At 59.6% G+C, this 20,289-nt stretch overlaps 1 protein-coding gene across 2 annotated transcripts in view; it reads left to right on the forward strand.

Moving 5' to 3' along the window:
* The first annotated feature begins 2,935 nt into the window (after window positions 1-2,935).
* RUSC2 (RUN and SH3 domain containing 2) overlaps window positions 2,936-20,289 on the forward strand; it is a 22,539-nt gene continuing 5,185 nt past the window's right edge. Inside the window, exons 1-7 of one of the 2 annotated variants that reach the window (XM_026663101.2) lie at window positions 2,936-4,979; window positions 13,303-14,082; window positions 14,477-14,677; window positions 15,918-16,061; window positions 16,712-16,788; window positions 19,670-19,844; window positions 20,154-20,259. In XM_026663101.2, coding sequence (XP_026518886.1) covers window positions 3,038-4,979; window positions 13,303-14,082; window positions 14,477-14,677; window positions 15,918-16,061; window positions 16,712-16,788; window positions 19,670-19,844; window positions 20,154-20,259 — 3,425 coding nt within the window. In that variant the 5' untranslated portion in view covers window positions 2,936-3,037. The remainder of the gene's footprint in view (window positions 4,980-13,302; window positions 14,083-14,476; window positions 14,678-15,917; window positions 16,062-16,711; window positions 16,789-19,669; window positions 19,845-20,153; window positions 20,260-20,289) is intronic. The other variant, XM_026663100.2, reaches the window with a different exon arrangement.

Genomic DNA, 20,289 nt, shown 5'->3' on the forward strand with positions numbered 1-20,289 from the left:
CAATCCTTTAGAATCTAAAATCTAAAGGTTTATTCATAAAAGGAAAAAGATAGAGATGAGAGTTGGAATTGGTTAAATGGAATCAATTACATACAGTAATGGCAAAGTTCTTGGTTCAGGCTTGCAGCAGCGATAGAATAAACTGCAGGTTCAAATCGAGTCTCTGAAATACATCCCCCGCTGGGATGGGTCCTCAGTCCTTTGTTCAAAGCTTCGGCTTGTAGCAAAGTTCCTCCAGAGGTATGAAGCAGGATTGAAGACCAGATGGAGATGAGGCATCAGCCTTATATAGTCTTTTCCAGGTGTAAGAACACCTCTTTGTCCTTACTGTGGAAAATTACAGCAAAATGGAGTCTGGAGTCACATGGGCCAGTTCCTGCATACCTTGCTGAGTTACAAGGCGTATCTGCCTTCTCTCAATGGGTCCATTGTATAGCTGATGGTCCTTAATGGGCCATCAAGCAGGCTAGGCAGAGCTAACACCAATTTGTCTGGGATGTCACCCAGCACCATAGCATAAGTTTGAAATACAGACAGTATAGAGCCAATATTCCTAACTTCAACTACAAAATTGATACACACATATAGACAGCATAATCATAACTAGTAAACCATAACCTTGTCTTAGACACCCCATTTGACCCCCTTTACACAAGATCTGGGTGCCACTACAGGACCTTGGTTGCAACAATGATCTATATGGTCCCAGATTATATCAATAACGTCACATGGGTGCAGTGGGGGGATGTGCTCGTGTGTGAGCCGGGGGAGCGGTGCAGTGACTGTAGTGGGGGGATGTGCTCGGTGTGTGAGCCGGGGGAGCAGTGCAGTGGGTGCAGTGGGGGGATGTGCTCGGTGTGTGAGCCGGGGGAGCGGTGCAGTGACTGTAGTGGGGGGTTGTGCTCGGTGTGTGAGCCAGGGGAGCGGTGCAGTGGGGGGATGCATGTGTCAGAGAGGCCAGAGATGAGAGGCGGTTAGCAACAGAGGAATTGCAGGACTGGGTCAAACCCAGGGTCTGTCTAGGCCAGTCTCCTGTCTGTGATGGTGCCAGCGCCAGATGCCTTAGAGGAAGGTGCAGAAACCCTGCACTAGCAGATGTGATATAATCTGCCCCACCCCCACTTCATTAGGTCTCACCCTGGTTGCGACTGGAGAGCGGTTTAAGCCCTGACGGAGGTGGTTTAATCACCCTGCCAGAATGTTTATCATCATTAACTGCTCTAGCGCCAGAAACATCCAATCCCTTCACAAGCTTGCTAAACTCTTGGCCTCAGTAGCATCTTGTGGCAGTGAGTTCCACAGGCTATTCACACATTATGTGGGAAAGGATCGCTTGTCATCAGTTTGGACTTTTCCACTTTTTAATCTCATGGAACGTCCCCTTGTTCTTGTGCTCTGAGACGAGAAGAACAGAAGAACCCGTCTCCCTTCTCTGGACCACTCGTTAGATTAGAGATGTTTACCGTGCGCTCCCTTCCCTGGCCCCTCTCCCCATGCTTTCAGTCTTGCTCCAGAGGGGAGTTTTGCTGGGCCCTGGGTCTCATCTCCCCACATCTGCACCCCGCCGTCCTGCGTACCCTTTCCGAGGCTGCAGTGAGCAGGAGAGGAGAAGCCGGGCAGTTGGGAGCCAGAGGGAGGCATAGATGCTGCGGAGGCTGCTCGGCGTGTGGGGGTGGCAGGGTGGAGAAGGCAGTGTGCCCGCGATGGGGTCCCGGCGAGGGGCAGGCTGGGTGGCGCAGCGAGGGTGGGGGGATTGCCAGGCCCTGTGCAATCACAGGAGGAATGCTCGGCGCTGACTGTGGACGTGATGAAATCCCACCCCCCGGCCCGCCAGAAGCGCTAACACTCAGTTCCCCAGTTGCAGACTAAGGCCGGTGGGTTTGTTTTGCTTTGATCAAAGTTGGCTCATCTCCGGTTGGTGGCCTGTCCCCTTCCCGTGCCCTCCCACACCGCTCTCTGCTCTGGCTTGGGCACGTTCCAGACATGAACGGCAGAGAAAGAACAACATCCGCCCCGTTCTCCCTGCTGGCCAGCCAGCTGCCCCATGCCGAGCGCCGCGGGAAAGTGCAGCCCCGAGCGAGCGCGTAGGAGCGCTCCAGGAGCTCTGCTTGTCGGCCAGCGGAGGCCCAGGCATGGTCCCGGCAGTGCCCTAGGCGGGTGGAACAGCAGTGCTGATGGGACGTGCAGAGACATGATCGAAACCCGGGAGTTTGGGCTGCTGATGTGCAGAAAACGGAGCGGGGTAATTCAGCCCGCCCGGCCCAAGGGTGTAAGGTGCTGGCTTTGCCCCTGTAAAGCCTTCAACTGTGGGACCGGCTCAGGGCACGCGGGCTGAGACCTGCCCCTCCGCATGCCTCGCGGCTCCAGCTGCGCTCCCTGAAGGGGCCTGGGTCCGTGAGGAGCCCTCGGCTCCCGAGCTCTGCCCAGCACCAGCGCTGGAATTCGCTGGGATCAGGGCTCGCTTCCTTTCACCCGAGCTTTGGGCAGGGGGAGGGGAGGCCTTGTTCGGAGGGCTACCTGGCCGTCCATCTGCCTGCTCCATGGGGAGGCCTGGCAGCTTTGTCAGGGTTGGGGTGACGTCCCCGGTGCCGAGAGGCAGGGGGAGGGGCTCCCGGAAAGGCGAATAAATGGAGAATTGCATTGTGGGACGGGTGCGCTCGGTATTGAAGACGGGCAGCCTCCCAGGACTGCCCGGGCCGTGTTTGGCCCAAGGGCTGCACGGTACCTGGGCCACGTGTACATCGGGAGGGGGCAGCACAGATGCCCTGGCACACGGGAAGCCGGTGAGCTTTGCCCTACGCTCTGGGTCACTGTTGCTAAGCAGGCGGTGACGACTCAGCGCTGGTGCGAGGGAGAACCTAGGCTGTGCAGATGAGCCTGGAATGGCCTAACCGATTGCTCCTGACTCCCTTTGTTTTCTGCCTCCCTTCAGGTCTCTGGCTCCCCTCCTGAGATGTGTTCTCCCAGCCCCGCCCGCAGCCCACCTCCCTTCCATGGGTAGCGCCAGCCTGGCTGAGTTCCTGACGAGCACTCAAGAATGGATAGTCCACCCAAGCTGGCAGGAGAAACGCTGATTGTCCATCACATTCCCCTGGTTCATTGCCAGGTCCCCGACCGACAGTGCTGCAGTGGGAGCAAGAGGACCAATCCGTTCTGCCAGCCAGACCCGGGCATCGCGCGGACCGCCTCTCTGCCGGAGCGGGACCTCTCGCAGACAGACTCCCTGGTGTACAGCAACTTGCTGCAGGCCTCGGACGCGCCGCCAGAGGCTGCAGGGGACAAAGAGAGCAAAGCGCGAGACTCGGTCATCCCCGGCGTCCCGACACGGCACAATCCCTTCCTCCTGGGCGACAGCGAGGGGCATGGTCTCCTCAGCGACAACACGGGCCAGAAGTCCTTCCACCTGCACAGCTCCATGGTGGCCGGCAAGCCGGCCTTCCAGCTGCACGAGCTGCCGCCCTTCCACCTCCACGACGCCGGCCACGTGGTGAAGCCCTGGAGCATGGCCAGCAGGTCCGGCGTGGTGGACGGGCAAGAGGACAAACTCACAAGCGCCGACGTCCAGAAGCGGAACGACGTTGACTGCTGCCCGCTGGCCTCGGAGTGCATGGAGCTGGACGAGTGCAGCTGCCAGCGCGGGAGCTTCTCCTTCGAGGGCGGCGACCAGGACTGGAACAATAGCTCTGACGAGTCAGGGAGGAACCCGGGCGCCCTGCACAGCCGGACCTGCAGCTGCTCCAGCACGGAGCTCCCGCACTGCCGGTGCTACAGCACGTCAAGCCAGTCTGAGACCGGGGACCAGCAGATGGGATACATCAGCGACTCTTCTTGTAACAGCTCGGACGGGGTCCTGGTGAACTTCAGTGCCCTCTACAACAAAATGAACGGCCATTCTCGCTCCAACTTGAACTCTGCCAACTTGTCCTGTGACTCTTCCTTCTGCAGCCACTCGGACACCGGGGCCTTTTACCTGGATCTGCATTCGTCACCCACGGAATCCAAGATGTCTTGTGAATCGCACAACCCGGAGAGCTCGGGGAAAGTGTGTGGGTGCCACCACCCGTCTTCGCCCGTCTTAGATGCCAACTGCAACTCCTACCACCTGCACTGCGAGCCGTGCACTTCGGAGAGCTCCGACCTCACCGCTTGCTTCCAGAGCCAAGCCCGGCTCGTGGTGGCCACCCAGAACTACTATAAATTAGTCACCTGTGACTTGTCTTCCCAGTCGTCGCCTAGCCCTGCGGGCTCTTCCATAACCAGCTGCTCTGAAGATCACACCAAAGGGAGCCCTGTCCAGCCCTCGGAGTACTACTTGTTTCGAAGGCCCGATGCTCAGCCGGAGGAGAGCGATGGGGAATGCTTCATGGCGGAGACCAAGGGCGAAGCTGTGAAAAACACGATTGAGGGGCAAGTGTATGTCAACATATCCCCGCCTAACCTGAACGCCGGCCGGCCGCGCTCCAGGAGCTACGATCGGAACCTGGACCGGAGCCCCACGAGCCGGCTGGGCTCCCTGGAGCGCATGATGAGTTGTCCGGTCAAGCTGAGCGAGAGCCCAGCGCTGGCGATCCAGAGCTCGCCCCCGAAGCGGGTGACTTCCTTTGCTGAGCTGGCGAAAGGCAGGAGAAAGAACGGCTCCTCCCCGCCGCTCAGAACCAGCGGTGACTCCTCCTTGGAGTTCTCGCCCATCCCCGAGTTCCAGCGGGACTGCCCAGGGCTTCTCGAGGACGGCGCTCGACGCTGCCAGAGTCTCCCGCCCATGCCGTTTGGCCATTGCCTGAACCGGAGCTGCGAGGGCTACCGTGTGGAGCACAGATTCGGGGATGGCCCGAGGGCGTGTTCCAGCAAAGACTCAGGTGCCAACGGCCATGGGGCAGCCGAGCAGGCCTCTCTCTCTCTGCTGATGGAGGCTGGTGCCAGCTTCTCAGGCAGCCCTGCCAGTGGGCACGGACAACGAGATGTTAGAGCCAGAGCGGATGGTAAGGAACCAAATACGAGATTAAAATAGACCAGCAAATGCTCCCCTTTGACCCCCCGAGGGAGCAGCAGAGACAGGCTCTGGGGAGGGGTGATTTAGGGCTGTGCCATCATTTGAATCCGCCGAGGAAAAGCGCTGCCGTGCGAGGACATGTAACGCCCCTACCCCCAGGCCAGAGCTGGTGTCACGGAGTGTGGGGGAGTCAGGGCCCTGCACCCCTCTTCCTGCGATTCACCGTGACTCTCAGCCAGCCAGTAAAACGGAAGGTTTATTGGACAGTGGGAACGCAGGCTACAACAGAGCTTGTAGGTACAACCAGAACCCCTCAATCAAGACCTTCTGGGGGGCAGGGAGCTTAGACCCCAGCCTGGGGGTTCCCTGCGTTGCACCACCCAGCCCCAAACTGAAAACTAAAAACCCTCCAGCAGCTCTCTCCCCCCTCCCCTCTGCTGCTCCCCTCCCCTCTCCCCCTCCCCGCCAGGCGCCCCCCCCCCCCCCCCACCCCCCCCCCCTCCAACCCCCCCAGCACACCCCCCCCCCCCCCCCGCTCGCGTCACAGTGTTAATTAGGGAAAGCACCACACCCAGGGTTCATAAACCTAAACCATGAGCAAAAGACCCACCCCAAGTCTGTCGGGCAGTGCCCTTTTCCCCTCAGGGTCTTAACTCCAGCAACCCAAAAGTCCCTGTCACATCCCAGCCTGGCCCCTCTCTGCACCCCACTCACAGTCACTGTCCGGTCAGTGCAGACCCAGAGTTCAGGGGTGCAGCTGCAGAGTTCACCTCCCCCTGGGGAGTGGGGTAAGGAGGCACCTTACTCGCTCCGCTGCTCGGGCACTCACCGCTCCTCTCCACCAGCCGCCCTCTTGTGGCACCTCCCAGCCACTCGGTCACTAGCCGACTGTCACAGCACATCCGTCTCTTAGTGATTGTCAGCACTGTACAGGCTTTCTTTGAACAGTGGAGGGAACAGGTTAAACCAGACCAGGAAGGACCCCTGAGTGGGTGTAAACTCCTGCCCAGAGATTCCTACCCCCACCCCTCTTATTTTCCCAAGGCGCTGACATTCAAGCCCCTGACTTAATAAGGTTGTTTCAACTGAGGGTGACAGGTTAAGCACAGTCATTTGGGACAGGTTAAGCACAGTCCCACTTTCCTGTATTCCTACAATAATTACAACGTTGGGAACCATATTTCACTACCCCGGCGTTCAGTACTAAGGTGATTTGTACCCAACACCAGCCAAAGTTGATCACTTTTTGCTGAATATGTAAGCAGAGCAGGAGCAAACTGTATTTACATAAACACACCCAAGTCTCCCCCCCTCCCCGCTCGCTGTCAGGGAAGCATTCATTCAGCCCCTGCTTACACAGGGGCCTGGACAACGGGGGAGTGCTCTGGGTCCTGGCCCCAGCGGGACGGCGCGGTGGGAGCTGGGCTTGTTCATTCTGTGCACTAGTGCATGGAAAGCTGCTGCCGCGCCCAGACCTCACAATGAACTGGACTAAAAGCCCTGTTCAAATCACCCTGGGGGTGAAGGCCTGAGGCTCCCCACAAGCACCAGGGGCCCAACACGAAGGGGCTCTTCCTGGGCCTTTGCAGCTGGGCCCCTCTGGGCCACACAATCCCACCGTCCCATTGCACCCATGTCGTGCTTGGGGAGTGCCAGGTTATACACAGCTCTGGCAGGGGAGCCCTGCCCCATAAGCCTGGTCCAGTACCTAGGGTTGTCAACCCTCCAGGATTGGCCTGAGTCTCCTGGAATCGGCATTGATCTCCCGGTGACTATTGAAAGCAATTGGAGATTTTAATAGGCTATTTTAAGACAATGACATTATGTCCTGTTGGGGAAGAAAATCTCCCGGAATAGTTTCAGTCTGAGTTGGCAACCCTACCAGTGGCAGCAGCCAGAGAGCAGGGGAGGCTGTGCAGAGCCCTGGCCTGGTGGTGCTGGGAACGACCACGGCCAGGGCTCGCTCGCACTTAGAATCATAGAATCTCAGGGTTGGAAGGGACCTCAGGAGGTCATCTAGTCCAACCCCCTGCTCAAAGCAGGACCAATCCCCAACTAAATCATCCCAGCCAGAGCTTTGTCAAGCCTGACCTTAAAAACCTCTAAGGATGGAGATTCCACCACCTCCCTAGGGAACCCATTCCAGTGCTTCACCACCCTCCTAGTGAAATAGTGTTTCCTAATATCCAACCTAGACCTCCCCCACTGCAACTTGAGACCATTACTCCTTGTTCTGTCATCTGCCACCACTGAGAACAGTCTAGATCCATCCTCTTTGGAACCCCCCTTCAGGTAGTTGAAAGCAGCTATCAAATCCCCCCTCACTCTTCTCTTCTGTAGACTAAACAATCCCAGTTCCCTCAGCCTCTCCTCATAAGTCATGTGCTCCAGACCCCTAATCATTTTTGTTACCCTCTGCTGGACTCTCTCCAATTTGTCCACATCCTTTCTGTAGTGAGGGGCCCAAAACTGGACTCCAGATGTGGCCTCACCAGTGCCAAATACAGGGGAATAATCACTTCCCTCAATCTGCTGGCAATGCTCCTATTAATGCAGCCCAATATGCCATTAGCCTTCTTGGCAACAAGGGCACACTGTCGACTCGTAGCCAGCTTCTCATCCACTGTAATCCCCAGATCCTTTTCTGCAGAACTGCTGCTTAGCCATTCGGTCCCTAGTCTGTAGCAGTGCATGGGATTCTTCCGTCCTAAGTGCAGGACTCCGCACTTGTCCTTGTTGAACCTCATCAGATTTCTTTTGGCCCAATCCTCCAATTTGTCTAGGTCATTCTGGATCCTATCACTACACTCCAGCACATCTACCACTCCCCCCAGCTTAGTGTCATCTGCAAACTTGCTGAGGGTGCAATTCATCCCATCATCCAGATCATTAATAAAGATGTTGAACAAAACTGGCCCCAGGACTGACCCCCTGGGGCACTCCGCTTGATACCAGCTGCCAACTAGATATCGAACCGTTGATCACTACCCGTTGAGCCTGATGATCTAGCCAGCTTTCTATCTACCTTATAGTCCATTCATGTAATCCATACTTTATTAACTTGCTGGCAAGAATACTGTGGGAGACCATGTCAAAAGCTTTGCTAAAGTCAAGATATATCATGTCCACCACTTTCCCCATATCCACAGAGCCAGTTATCTCATCATAGAAGGCAATCAGGTTGGTCAGGCATGACTTGCCCTTGGTGAATCCATGTCGACTGTTCCTGATCACCTTCCTCTCCTCCAAGTGCTTCAAAATGGATTCCTTGAGGACCTGCTCCATGATTTTTCCAGGGACTGAGGTGAGGCTGACCGGTCTGTACTTCCCCGGGTTCTTCATCTTCCCCTTTTAAAAGATGGGCACTATATTTGCCTTTTTCCAGTCATCCGGGACCTCCCACGATCACCACGAGTTTTCAAAGATAATGGCCAATGGCTCTGCAATCACATCAGCCATTTCCCTCAGCACCCTCGGATGCATTAGATCTGGACCCATGGACTTCTGCACGTCCAGCTTTTCTAAATAGTCCTTAACCTATTCTTTCACCACTGGGGGCTTCTCACCTCCTCCCCATACTGTGCTGCCCAGTGCAGCAGTCTGGGAGCTGACCTTGCCTGAGATGACCGAGGCAAAAAAAGCATTGAATACGTCAGCTTTTTCCACATCATCTGTCACTAGGTTGCCTCCCCCATTCATTAAGGGTCCCACACTTTCCCTGACCTTTTTCTTGTTGCTAACATACCTGTAGAAACCCTTCTTGTTACCCTTCACATCCCTTGCTAGCTGCAACTCCAGTTGTGTTTTGGCCTTCCTGATTACACCCCTGCATGCTCGAGCAATATTTTTATACTCCTCCCTAGTCATCTGTCCAAGTTTCCACTTCTTGTAAGCTTCCTTTTTGAGTTTAAGCTCACCGAAGATTCCACTGTTAAGCCAAGCTGGTCACCTGCCATATTTGCTATTCTTTCTGCACATCGGGATGGTTTGTTCCTGCGCCCTCAATAAGGCTTCTTTAAAATACAGCCAGCTCTCCTGGACTCCTTTCCCCCTCCTATTCGCCTCCCAGGGGATCCTGCCCATCAGTTCCCTGAGGGAGTCAAAGTCTGCTTTTCTGAAGTCCAGGGTCTGTATTCTGTTGCTCTCCTTTCTTCCTTGTGTCAGGATCCTGAACTCGACCATCTCATGGTCACTGCTGCCCAGGTTGCCACCCACTTCTACTTCCCCTAGCAATTCTTCCCTGTTTGTGAGCAGCAGGTCAAGAGGAGCATAGCCCCTAGTTGGTTCCTCCAGCATTTGTACCAGGAAGTTGTCCCCAACACTCTCCAAAAACTTCCTGGATTGTCTGTGCACTGCTGTATTGCTCTCCCAGCAGATGTCAGGGTGATTGAAGTCCCCATGAGAACCAGGGCCTGCGATCTAGTAACTTCTGCTAGTTGCCTGAAGAAAGCCTCGTCTACCTCATCCTCCTGGTCGGGTGGTCTATAGCAGACGCTCATCACAACATTGCCCTTGTTGCTCTCACCTCTAAACTAAACTCAAAGACTCTCAACAATCTTTTCTCCAGTTTCATACCGGAGCTCTGAGCAGTCATACTGCTCCCTTACATACAGTGCAACTCCCCCACCTTTTCTGCCCTGCCTGTCCTTCCTGAACAGTTTATATCCATCCATGACAGTGCTCCAGGCATGTGAGTTACCCCACCAAGTCTCTGTTATTCCAATCACTTCATAATTCCTTGACTGTGCCAGGACTTCCAGTTCTCCCTGCTTGTTTCCCAGACTTCTTGCGTTGGTGTACAGGGGGTGTGACGTCACACCCCCTAAGGTAACTAGCCGATTGCCCTACTTTCTCAGTGTGACTCAGGAGGCCTTCCCTGTTGCACCAAACTCCTTGTGTTTCCTCCCAGTATCCCAGTTCCCCATTTACTTCTGGGCTTAGGTCTCCATCCCTCAGCGAACCTAGTGTGACAATGCAGTTCTGGCGGAACCCAACGGAGAGTGCCAACTCAGGACAAATCGCTCAAACAGGGCAGTTACAGCCCAAGGCTGGGGGTTTTTCCACCTCTAAGGCAAACCAAACCAGCTAGACTAAGAGGACTTCGGTCTCACCCCACTGGCTAACCGCAAGTCTCACAAGCAATCTCCTAGACACTCCAGTTTCCCAGTATCACCACCAGTACCACTCGTTATGGGGACAAATGGTTGTGAAAACCAATACCCCAGGAAAAGAAAAAGGTTCTCCTGATCCCAAAGGACCAAGCCCCAGACCCAGGTCAATATAGAACTCAGATCTTACCCACAAATCACGCTGTTGCCAATCCTTTAGAATCTAAAATCTAAAGGTTTATTCATAAAAGGAAAAGGATAGAGATGAGAGTTAGAATTGGTTAAATGGAATCGATTACATACAGTAATGGCAAAGTTCTTGGTTCAGGCTTGCAGCAGCGATAGAATAAACTGCAGGTTCAAATCAAGTCTCTGGAATACATCCCCCGCTGGGATGGGTCCTCAGTCCTTTGTTCAAAGCTTCAGCTTGTAGCAAAGTTCCTCCAGAGGTATGAAGCAGGATTGAAGACAAGATGGAGATGAGGCATCAGCCTTATATAGTCTTTTCCACGTGTAAGAACACCTCTTTGTTCTTACTGTGGAAAATTACAGCAACATGGAGTCTGGAGTCACATGGGCCAGTCCCTGCATACTTTGCTGAGTTACAAGGCGTATCTGCCTTCTCTCAATGGGTCCATTGTATAGCTGATGGTCCTTAATGGGCCATCAAGCAGGCTAGGCAGAGCTAACACCAGTTTGTCTGGGATGTCCCCCAGCACCATAGCATAAGTTTGAAATACAGACAGTATAGAGCCAATATTCCTAACTTCAACTACAAAATTGATACACACATATAGACAGCATAATTATAATCAGTAAACCATAACCTTGTCTTAGACACCCCATTTGACCCCCTTTATACAAGATCTGGGTGCCACTACAGGACCTTGGTTGCACCAATGATCTATATGGTCCCAGATTATATCAATAACGTCACACCCCCAACGCAAAATTGATGCAGGAAGGGATGTCACAAACATCACTGACTGCATCCTAAGAGCTCTCCACTCTGGACAATGCATCAGCTACAATATTTTCCTTTCTCCTTATGTGGACTATATCCATTTCATACTCCTGAAGGGCTAAACTCCAACGCAGCAACCTGGAGTTGTTGCCCTTGGCCTTGTGCAGCCAGACCAGAGGGGCATGATCACTCAACACAGTGAATTTTTTATTGTACAAATAGGGCTTAAGTTGCTTGACAGCCCAGACAATGGCATAACATTCCTTTTCAATGGTAGCGTAATTTTGCTCAGTGGGGGACAATTTCTTACTTAGATATGCCACGGGATGTCTCTTACCTCCTTCCCCCTCCTGCATTAGCACTGCCCCCAGCCCAATATTGGAAGCGTCTGTACATAGTAAAAAAGGCTTTTCAAAATCTGGGCTGGCCAAAACAGGCTCTTTGGCCAAAGCGCCCTTTATGCTTTGAAAACCCTACTCACAGGCCTCCGTCCACAGCACCCGGTCTGGTTTTTCCTTCTTCGTCAGGTCTGTGATGGGAGCAACAATGTCGCTGAATCCCTGTACAAACCTCCTGTAATAGTTGGCCAGACCAATGAAGGATTGGACCTGCTTTTTAGTTCTAGGGGTTGGCCAGTTTTTAATGGCCTCTACCTTTAAAGGCTCTGGGCGCAGTTGCCCGTTGCCCACCCTGTGCCCTAGGTAGGTCACCTCAGCAGCTCCCATTCTGCATTTAGAAACCTTAACCGTTAGATTGGCCTCCCTGAGCCGGTGCAGCACAATCCCTATGTGGTTCAGGTGATCTTGCCACGAACTGCTGAATACGGCCAGGTCGTCTATATAGGCCCTCGCAAAAGATTCTAATCCCCGTAGGACTCATGAACGTAGCCCCTAAATTTCGCATCCCAAAGGGCAGCACTTTGAACTCATATAGGCCCGATTCCACTATGAAAGCGGATTTTTCTTGTGCCTCGGCATCTAGGGGTATTTGCCAGTACCCCTTAGTCAGGTCCAGGGTGCTTATAAACCTTGCCCCTCCCAGTGTATCCAGTAGATCCTCTATTCTGGGTGTGGGGTAAGGGTCAGGCTGGGTGATAGCATTTAGCTTCCTGTAATCCACACAAAACCTCATGGTCTTGTCCTTTTTTGGTACCATCACAATGGGAGAGGCCCAGGGGCTCTGGGATCTGGTGATTATTCCCATTGTCAACATGCTTTCCACCTCTTCCTGGATCTGTCTTTGCATCTCTCCCTTGGCCCTGTAAGCTCTGCTAGGGGCTGGGCGGGGACCCAGCGTCTGAATGGAGTGTGTCATCCTATCTGTGAGCCCTGGCCTGTGGGAGAATGTTCGCTTGTGGTGTTTTAACAGCATCAGCAGTTCCTTTCTTTGAGGGGAGGTTAAATCCTCAAGCCCTCCTCACTAGGTTAGCAGCCTGCCTGCGAAGATGCTCTTCCCTCAGGTGGCTCTCTAGAGGTGCCCCCAAGAGGAGGCAACCTTCCTTCTCCTTCTCCCCCCCCCCCCCCCCCCCCCCCCCCCCCGCAGCTGCCGCCGGGCACCGTGCGGGGAGGCGGGGAGCTGCCCGTGTTCTGGGGCCTCCCTGCCCTTCACTGGCAAAGTCCTGGCCTTCCACGGTCAGGCCCCTGCCCTATATTTTCCCTCAGTCTGGGTTGTGTCTTAGCAATTGCACCTGTCTCTGTCTCTGCCAGGGGCTCCCCCCTCCCTCCCCGGAGCTCTCCTGCCCCGCCAGCATCTCCCCCAACAGTGGCGTGCTGGGAGCGGGCTGAGGGCTCCCAGGCTGAGGGCACCGAAGGTGGCGGAGGGGACAGGAGCAGGCGGGTGGGGGGGTGGGGGTGACTGCTAGATCCTGAGCACTGCGTGGAGCGGAGGAGGGGGTTGTGGTGTCCCGCTGGGGGACTTGCAGGAGCTTGGGGTGAGGTTATTCTGGGCCCCAGGCAGAGTGGAAGTGGGGTGGTTGGGGGCTTGCAGGGAAGGAGGCGAGCGAGTGGGAGCCCCGCGGGCTGGTGGGGGCACAGGGCAGGGCTGGGAATGGTGCAGCAACTGCTGAGGGAGTAGGTCCCCTGGCCCCCATTGACCACTGTCTCCCCGCAGCCCGGGGGCCCTACACAGCAGCGAATGTCAGCGAGGAGGCTGCCTGTGGCTCCAGCCCGCGGCTCCTGCCCTTCCCCGGTCCGGTGCCGGCTGGGCTGGGCTCCCCCTCACGCTCCCCGTCTCTCCCGCAGGCGGCGGCGAGGACAGCAAGGCCGTGGTGCGGTACAGCAAGGAGCAGCGCCCCACCACCCTGCCCATCCAGCCCTTCGTCTTCCAGCACCACTTCAGCAAGCAGCCCAAGGCCCGGGCCCTGCACAGCCACTTCGCTGCCAGCCTCTCGCAGCTCTACAGCGCCTCCAGCAGCCGGCCCGCCAGCCAGCAGCCCTCCTCCAACTCCCAGTCCTCCGCCTCCGCCACCTCGGCGGAGCAGCCCGGGGCCGCGGGGGGCCTGGCGCATGGCGCGCTCCTGGCCCAGCGCTCGGCGGACGGAGCCGCCTCCCTCGGCGACGGCTACGCCAAGAAGCCGGCCCCGGAGAGCACCCGGCCGTCTCCCCTCGGGAGCTACTCCCCGGTGCGCAGCACTGCCCCTTTCTTCCAGAGCTTGGACTCGTCCTGCTCGCCCACCCCGGAGAGAGCCGGCGAGAGCCACCCTCCCCGCAGCAGGTCCTGCCCGCTCTCTGCCAACCTGCTCCCCACCAGGGCCTCCCCCTCTGCAGGCGCCGCGCTGCCCGCCCAGGCTGATGCCCTGCACCGCCAGGAGAGCCCCCGGCCAGTCCCCAGGAAGGAGGCGCCGTTGGAGCAGAGGGCGCAGGGCTCCGAGTACCGACTCCATGACCGCTCCCTCCCACCTCTGGCATCCGAGGGGGCGAGTGCGAGCCGAGCGGGGGGCCCTGCGGAGCCCCAGTGGAGAGGCAGCAGTGAGGCCGGAAGTTCGGGGTCACTGAGCAGTGTGGGCACACGGCCCCTCAATGGTACGTCCCTGCTGCAGGGCACTGACTGTGGGTCAGCCCCGGCCAGCCCCTCGGTGCCTTGCGCTGAGCGCCCAGGCCCTGCCAGAGCTGCCCCATTGCTACAGCCCGGCCCTGAGCGACCCCCCAGCCCCCCTCCGGCTCTGAGCCCCCGGCGCCTGGGCGGGCCGGCAGCGCTGCAGTCTGTGGGCGCCCGCTGCCCCCAGCCGGGAGATTTCTCAGCAACGGCCTGTCCTGTCCTTACTGCTCAGCCCTGGCTCCTGTTCCCCCCTCACACAAACCCACTAACATCTCTGAAGCTGGACTGTAACTAATGTGCTGTGTCTGTCTCTGTCCTTTTCCCTGTCTCTCTCTCCCTCTCCACCCCACACTGGTCCCCGTCACCCTCCACCGCTAGCAAACCACCTCTCCCCTCAAGCACTGAAGTGGCGGGAGTACAGGCGGAGGAACCCCCTGGGCCTGGACCGCGGCTCGGGGCTGGCTGGGTTAGCAGGCAGCCTGGACAGGAGGCAGCAGGAGCCCCAGCTCGCCCGGAGGAACCCCATCTTTGAGTTCCCTGGTTCCCTCAACACCGGCCACGTTCATGGCAGGCTGAATGGTGCGCCTCTACCTCGCTGGTGGGGGGCAGCATGGGAGACGCTCCCCCGGCTTCTGCCCCACTGGGCCAGGCCAGGTTAGATGGGCCCTGGCCTCCGCGGGGCCTGCTGGCTCTGGCCACGGTCCCTGTCCCGGGGTGTGTGTGAGGAACACACCTGTGATCGTGTGGGGAAGGGGAGGTGTGAGCTCATCCCCACTCTGCACAGCAGGCAGGGAGCGGCTCTGAGCACACATCCCCAGCTCTGGCCAGGCAGAGATGGTCCCAGGGCAGGCGCCTCGGTACCACATCAGAACCAGCCAGGAGCCCCTGACCAAAAAGGAGCCTGTGGCAGCCACCTCCATTTTCCCACGGCCCTTGGAGCTGACGGGCCCTGCGTCCCACTGTCCGTCTGCGCAGCTCCCGGCGGGGCACTGTCTGCGGGGAGCTCCAGCTTCCCGGGGCACTGCTGGGAAGGAGCAGCTGGTGTTGGGCTGCCCCGCGCGACAGAGTGTGCATCAGTCACTGCCGCTCCGTGCCGCCAGCCCCCCAAACACCGTGCGAGGGGGAAGGGAGAGGCAGGCTGCCCTGTGCCCAGGCGTGTCTGGCCAAAGCAGAACGACTCCCCCGCCCAGCGTCCCCAGGGGCACCGTCTGGGCTGGGGCAGAGCTTCCTTGGGGCCCCCGGCCTGCTTGACAAACATACCCGCACCACGGCCAGGAAAGGGCAGGGGAGAAATGCACTAACGAGCCATGGCATCATTTTCCCCTTGGAGACGCGAGGGGGTGGGAGTGGCATGTGCCACTAGCCACGGTCCGGAGCAGCTGCAGGGCCCGGCGGGGGCGTTATTCTGTGTGTGGCTCTGTCGGGCGGTGAGCTCACGTCCTCCAGGCCAGGGGCTAGGATGCAGGGCGGCCCTGGAAGTCTGGCCTGGGGCCTGACACCCCCCAGCCTGTGAGCAGAGAGGCCAGGTTCAGCATCCCACGGGTCTGTGGCCGCTGCAGCCCGGGCCTGGCCGGTGTTTGTGTGCTGTGTGAGCCGAGGGGGTGACGGACATGGGACAGGAGGCCCATCAAGTCACTGTCCGACTGGGGGCCCGATGAGGCGAGTGCCAAGCCAGTAGCCATGCTGCATTGCCCCTGGGCCAGGCCTGGCTGCCTGGCAGGTACCTTTGGAGCCAGTCGGTGCATTCCCAGCCAGGCCGGGGGCTGCCTTAGCGTGCGGGCGTCTGTCTGACTGCGCTTCCTGTCTCCGGGCCCTGCAGGCCAGCCTGTGAAACCGCTCCAGCTGGGCTACGCCGACTTCTTCCCGGAGTACTTCTCGCTGGCGGAGAAGCCGCCGGCCGAGTTCTGCCTCTCCCCGGATGGCAACACGGAGTCCATCTCCATCGACCTGCTGCAGAAGAAAGGTAGGGTGGGTCCTGCCTCCCCAGCCGGGGTCGGAAAGCGCAGCGCAGGGGGAGTCAGCGCTGCCGCATGGCACAGCCAACCCCGAGCAAAGAGTCAGTGCTTTGAAACCGCCTCCGGGCCCTGAGCCCCCCGCCCTACCTCTGCCCCACTGGCCACGCAAAGGTCACCCTAGCTAGGTCCCCGATGGGGCCACCCCATGTCCTGTTCCCTGCTCCCCAGCGCTAACGGATCCACAACCGCGGGGTAGTTCCTGCGCCTCGTAGTGACATCACAGCGTCTAAATCGAGCCCTGCCCCAGGGACAGAGCCTGGCACGGCCCCCAGCCCCCAGCATGGCCCCCAGGGGCAGTGCCCCTTCCTGGGCACAGCCCTCGGCTCCAGCAGCAGCTCGGCACGCCAGGAGCCAACAGCTAGCGCTGGTGCCCTGCAACTGCGCCGGGTGAACCTTCCCCACCTGTGTAATAACCTGTGCCCATTCGCCAGGCAGCCGCAGGGCACGGGGGTGAGGGGCGCTGAGTCTGCTCCTCGCCAGACACGGGGCATCAGCTGGAGTCCTGGGGATGCGCTTTCACCCGAAACAGCGCTTGGGCTGGGCATGTGCAGGGGGCTCCCCCGCCAGCCCCCTCTCTGACGCCGTCTCTGTCCTCTAGGGCTGGTGAAGGCCATCAACACGGCCGTGGATCTGATTGTGGCTCACTTCGGAACGAGCCGGGAGCCGGGGGTGAAGGTAAAGCAGCGCCCACCCGCCCTGCCCCACTGACCTGCACCGGGCTGCCTATCCTGGCCCTCCCCACCTCCTTCCAGCGGGGCAGTCGGGCCAGGCCCTAGGGCTGGGCAGTAGGTGGGGGCGGGGCAGTGCTGCTGTTGACCGTGGAGCTCACATCCTTGGGGATCGTAATATTTCCAAAACGGTACAAAATGTGCAATTTGTTAAACCTTCCTCGGTGCCCCCCAGCCGCTCCCCACCGCTGGCCCCAGGTACGAATGTGCTGGCGGGAGGCGGCGGAGCAGGGAGTGGAGTGACTGTGCTGGCCACAGCCGCTCGCCTGGTCCCCACCATGACCTCGCGGGCTGCCCCTGGTACTGGCCTTCCCGAGTCTCGCCCGGTCTTTGCAGGCTGCACCTCCCTGCGGTCCCTTCCGTGACAGGACAGTGCTCTTCTGCCCACGCCTGGTGCCTTCCCGCCAGGCCCTGCAAGCCCAGCGGGGTCAGAGGCAGCGCCGCAGTCAGAAGCAGAGCCGAGGCGGGGCATGCAGAGTGACGCCCCCGGCAGCCTTGCCTGCCCTGTGGTGACACCAGCAGCGGGAGGAGAAAAAGCCAGCAGCTTTAGAAATTGTTTGAATCTAATCTAGGTCCCCAGATGCTCTTGGGGCCGGTGGCAATCAATCACAGGCAGTGCAGGCGTCAATGTGGGGCAGCGTTAAGGCTGTTTGGGGCCCTAGCGGCATGGCCAGACCGTTCCCTGTTTGGGCTGCGGCTGTCCTGGCTTTGTCCTGTCCTCTGGGGAGATAATGGCACCATCTGGCCGTGGGTTTGCCCTCACTCACGGCGATGGACTGAGCCGGCTCTGGGCTTGATCTGTATTTCGATTGCTGGGTGCTGAGCATTCGCCTGTGGGAAAACTGCCCTCCCCCCAGGAGTATTCCTGACCCCAGCTCTCCAGACGCACGCCCCTGCTCCGCCAGGACAGAGGGGGTGAAACCGGTTCCTCTCCTCTCCCCTGAGGCCAGGCAGACGGGCAGCCCCCTGCCTGCCAGTCACAGCCGCTCAGTGAGCTGGTCTGCAGCGATGGGGGCCCAGGTGCAAACACGCAGCCCCGGCCGCGCTCCGACAGTCGGGATCCCGCAGTCCTGCAGCCTCCAGCGGGTCCGGGGCTCCGCGTGCCCCGGGCGGGAACCACTTTGGGTCGTTCCTTAGTCCTGCAGATGGGGCTGGGCTGCTTGCACTGCGCCCTTCAGCCCACCCCGGCGGCTGTCTCCTGGCGGCCCGTGCTCGAGTCACGGAGAAGCCGGCAGGCTCAAGGAAGCCCGGGCGAGTTTGCGATGGGCTCCATGCTGGGCAGGCTCCAGGCTGGCTCCGATGGCGGGCCAGGGTGTCGCTGCCTCCTGGGGCCTGCACTTGTGGGAAGCGTCCAAGGGCAGAGCCCGTGAAGCTGGATTTCAGCGCCAGGGCCACTCTCGGCGACCCCAGGGCACTGGCCTCCTTGCCAAGCCGGCCAGAGCACAGAGCATCTCTTCCCTTCCAGCTCAACCCGTGGCCTCTGCTCTCCGGAGCCTGTTAGCCAATGGCAGGAACCCGAGGCTGAGACCCCGGCTCGGCCCCTCCGGCACCATGACTGAGCCCCGCACAGAGCTGCCCTACAGCGCTGGGCTCTGTGCCGTGCCCCCGCCTGACCCGCCCATTTAGAGCCAGCCCCAGACTGAGAGCTGGACCGCGGGGCTGACTTCAGCCTCTCTGAGCCGCTGGGAGCGCCCGGGTCACCTGACGCTTCGGTGTTTGCGATTTACATGGCGCTTCCTGCTGCCAACAGAGGAACAATAAACTCCAGCGCGGCCAGGCCCGTTCGGCTCCTGTCTGCCCAGCCCCACGGCTGGGCGGCACCCGCAGGGGCACTGTGCCACCTCGCCAACCTGCGCTGCCGTAGTGCACGGCTCCGGGCTGCCAGCGGGGCTTGGTGGGGTGATGCGGGCTGCTCAGACTCCGTTCATCCCCCATGCCCTGCGCCCTGCCGCCTGCCCGGGGGCCACAGGCAGAGCAACGCGACAGGAACCGCCTTCGAGACACCCGCGGAAGTAGGCCTCTTCCATCCCTAGAATCCCGGGGAGGAGCGTGCGCCAGCCTCGCTCTAGGAAGGGGAAGTGGCTCCACCAACACCCCGGCCCCGGCTGACACAGGCCGCACCCCGGCCCCGGCTGACCCGGGCCGCACCCCAACCCTGGCTGACCCGGGCTCCACCCCAACCCCAGCTGACATGGGCCCCACCCCGACCCCGGCTGACGCGGGCCCCACCCCGACCCCGGCTGACGCGGGCCGCACCCCAACCCTGGCTGACGCGGGCCCCACCCCGACCCCGGCTGACGCGGGCCCCACCCCGACCCTGGCTGACCCGGGCTCCACCCCGGCCCCGGCTGACCTGGGCCCCACCCCGGCCGTTGGGCCCCTGGGTGCAGCATCAGCAGCGGGTGTTTCTCCCAGGAGCAGGGGCTGGGCTGGTTTTCCAGTCCCCCCGGAACAGCAGGCCGAGGAGGAGGTGGGGAGGTGTTTGGGGCCATGGGATACACCTGTGGGGCCTACACAGATTAGCTGGAGGCCTGATGCCAGAGAGGGGTCGCCCGTACCCAGCACTGGCCTTTGCCTGAGGAACGGCCCTTCCCTGGCCCGAGGGGCTGGGTGGGAGACAGCCTGACCAGGCATGGCCCACTCGCTGTGGGGAGCTGCCAGGGGCTCAGCGCTGCACATCTCAGAGCTGTTTGCGTCACACAGTGACCCAGGCAGGCCAGCCTGTGTGTACAGCCTCCATCCCGCACCCCTGGAACTCCCCGCAGCAGGAGGCTGAGCACCCGGCAGCGCAGTGACTAACCCTCTCCCTCCCACGTGCTTTCTGCCAGGCCAAGCTTGGGAACAGCTCGGTGAGCCCCAACGTGGGGCACCTCATCCTGAAATACCTGTGCCCGGCCATCCGAGACATCCTGAGCGACGGGCTCAAGGCCTACGTCCTGGACGTGATCATCGGCCAGCGGAAGAACACGCCCTGGAGCGTGGTGGAGGCGTCCACCCAGCTAGGTACCGTTCGGCTCAGCCCCGGGCTGAGGTTGGCTCCGACGCGGCAGTCGCTCGCCCCTGGGCCAGGAACCCCCCTAGCTCTGCACCCCGCCAGGCAGGGCCTGGGCTGATGGCAGCCACGCCCCGGAGCAGGCGGCTGGGCTGGCCAGAGGGGGAATTTCACAGGGCCCGGGCGCTTTGGGGCGCACCCTGCCCTGGTGTGAAGGGGAGTGAGGGAGGCCCGTTGGTCTGTGCATGCCCTGGGGTGCGAGGGGACCTGGGCTGCCCCTGCTCTGCGGCTAATCCCCAGCCTGTCCCCGTGTCTCCCAGGCCCCTCCACCAAGGCGCTGCACGGCCTCCACAGCAGGATCAGCCAGTTCGCCGAGCTGACCAGCCACAGCATGAGGTTCAACGCCTTCATCTTCGGCCTTCTCAAGTGAGTGGGCCCCAGTGCACCGCGCCGCTG

Source organism: Terrapene carolina, unplaced genomic scaffold (assembly GCF_002925995.2).
Source record: "Terrapene carolina triunguis isolate 2854851 unplaced genomic scaffold, T_m_triunguis-2.0 Scaffold32456, whole genome shotgun sequence".
Classification (NCBI taxonomy): Eukaryota; Metazoa; Chordata; order Testudines; family Emydidae; genus Terrapene; species Terrapene triunguis.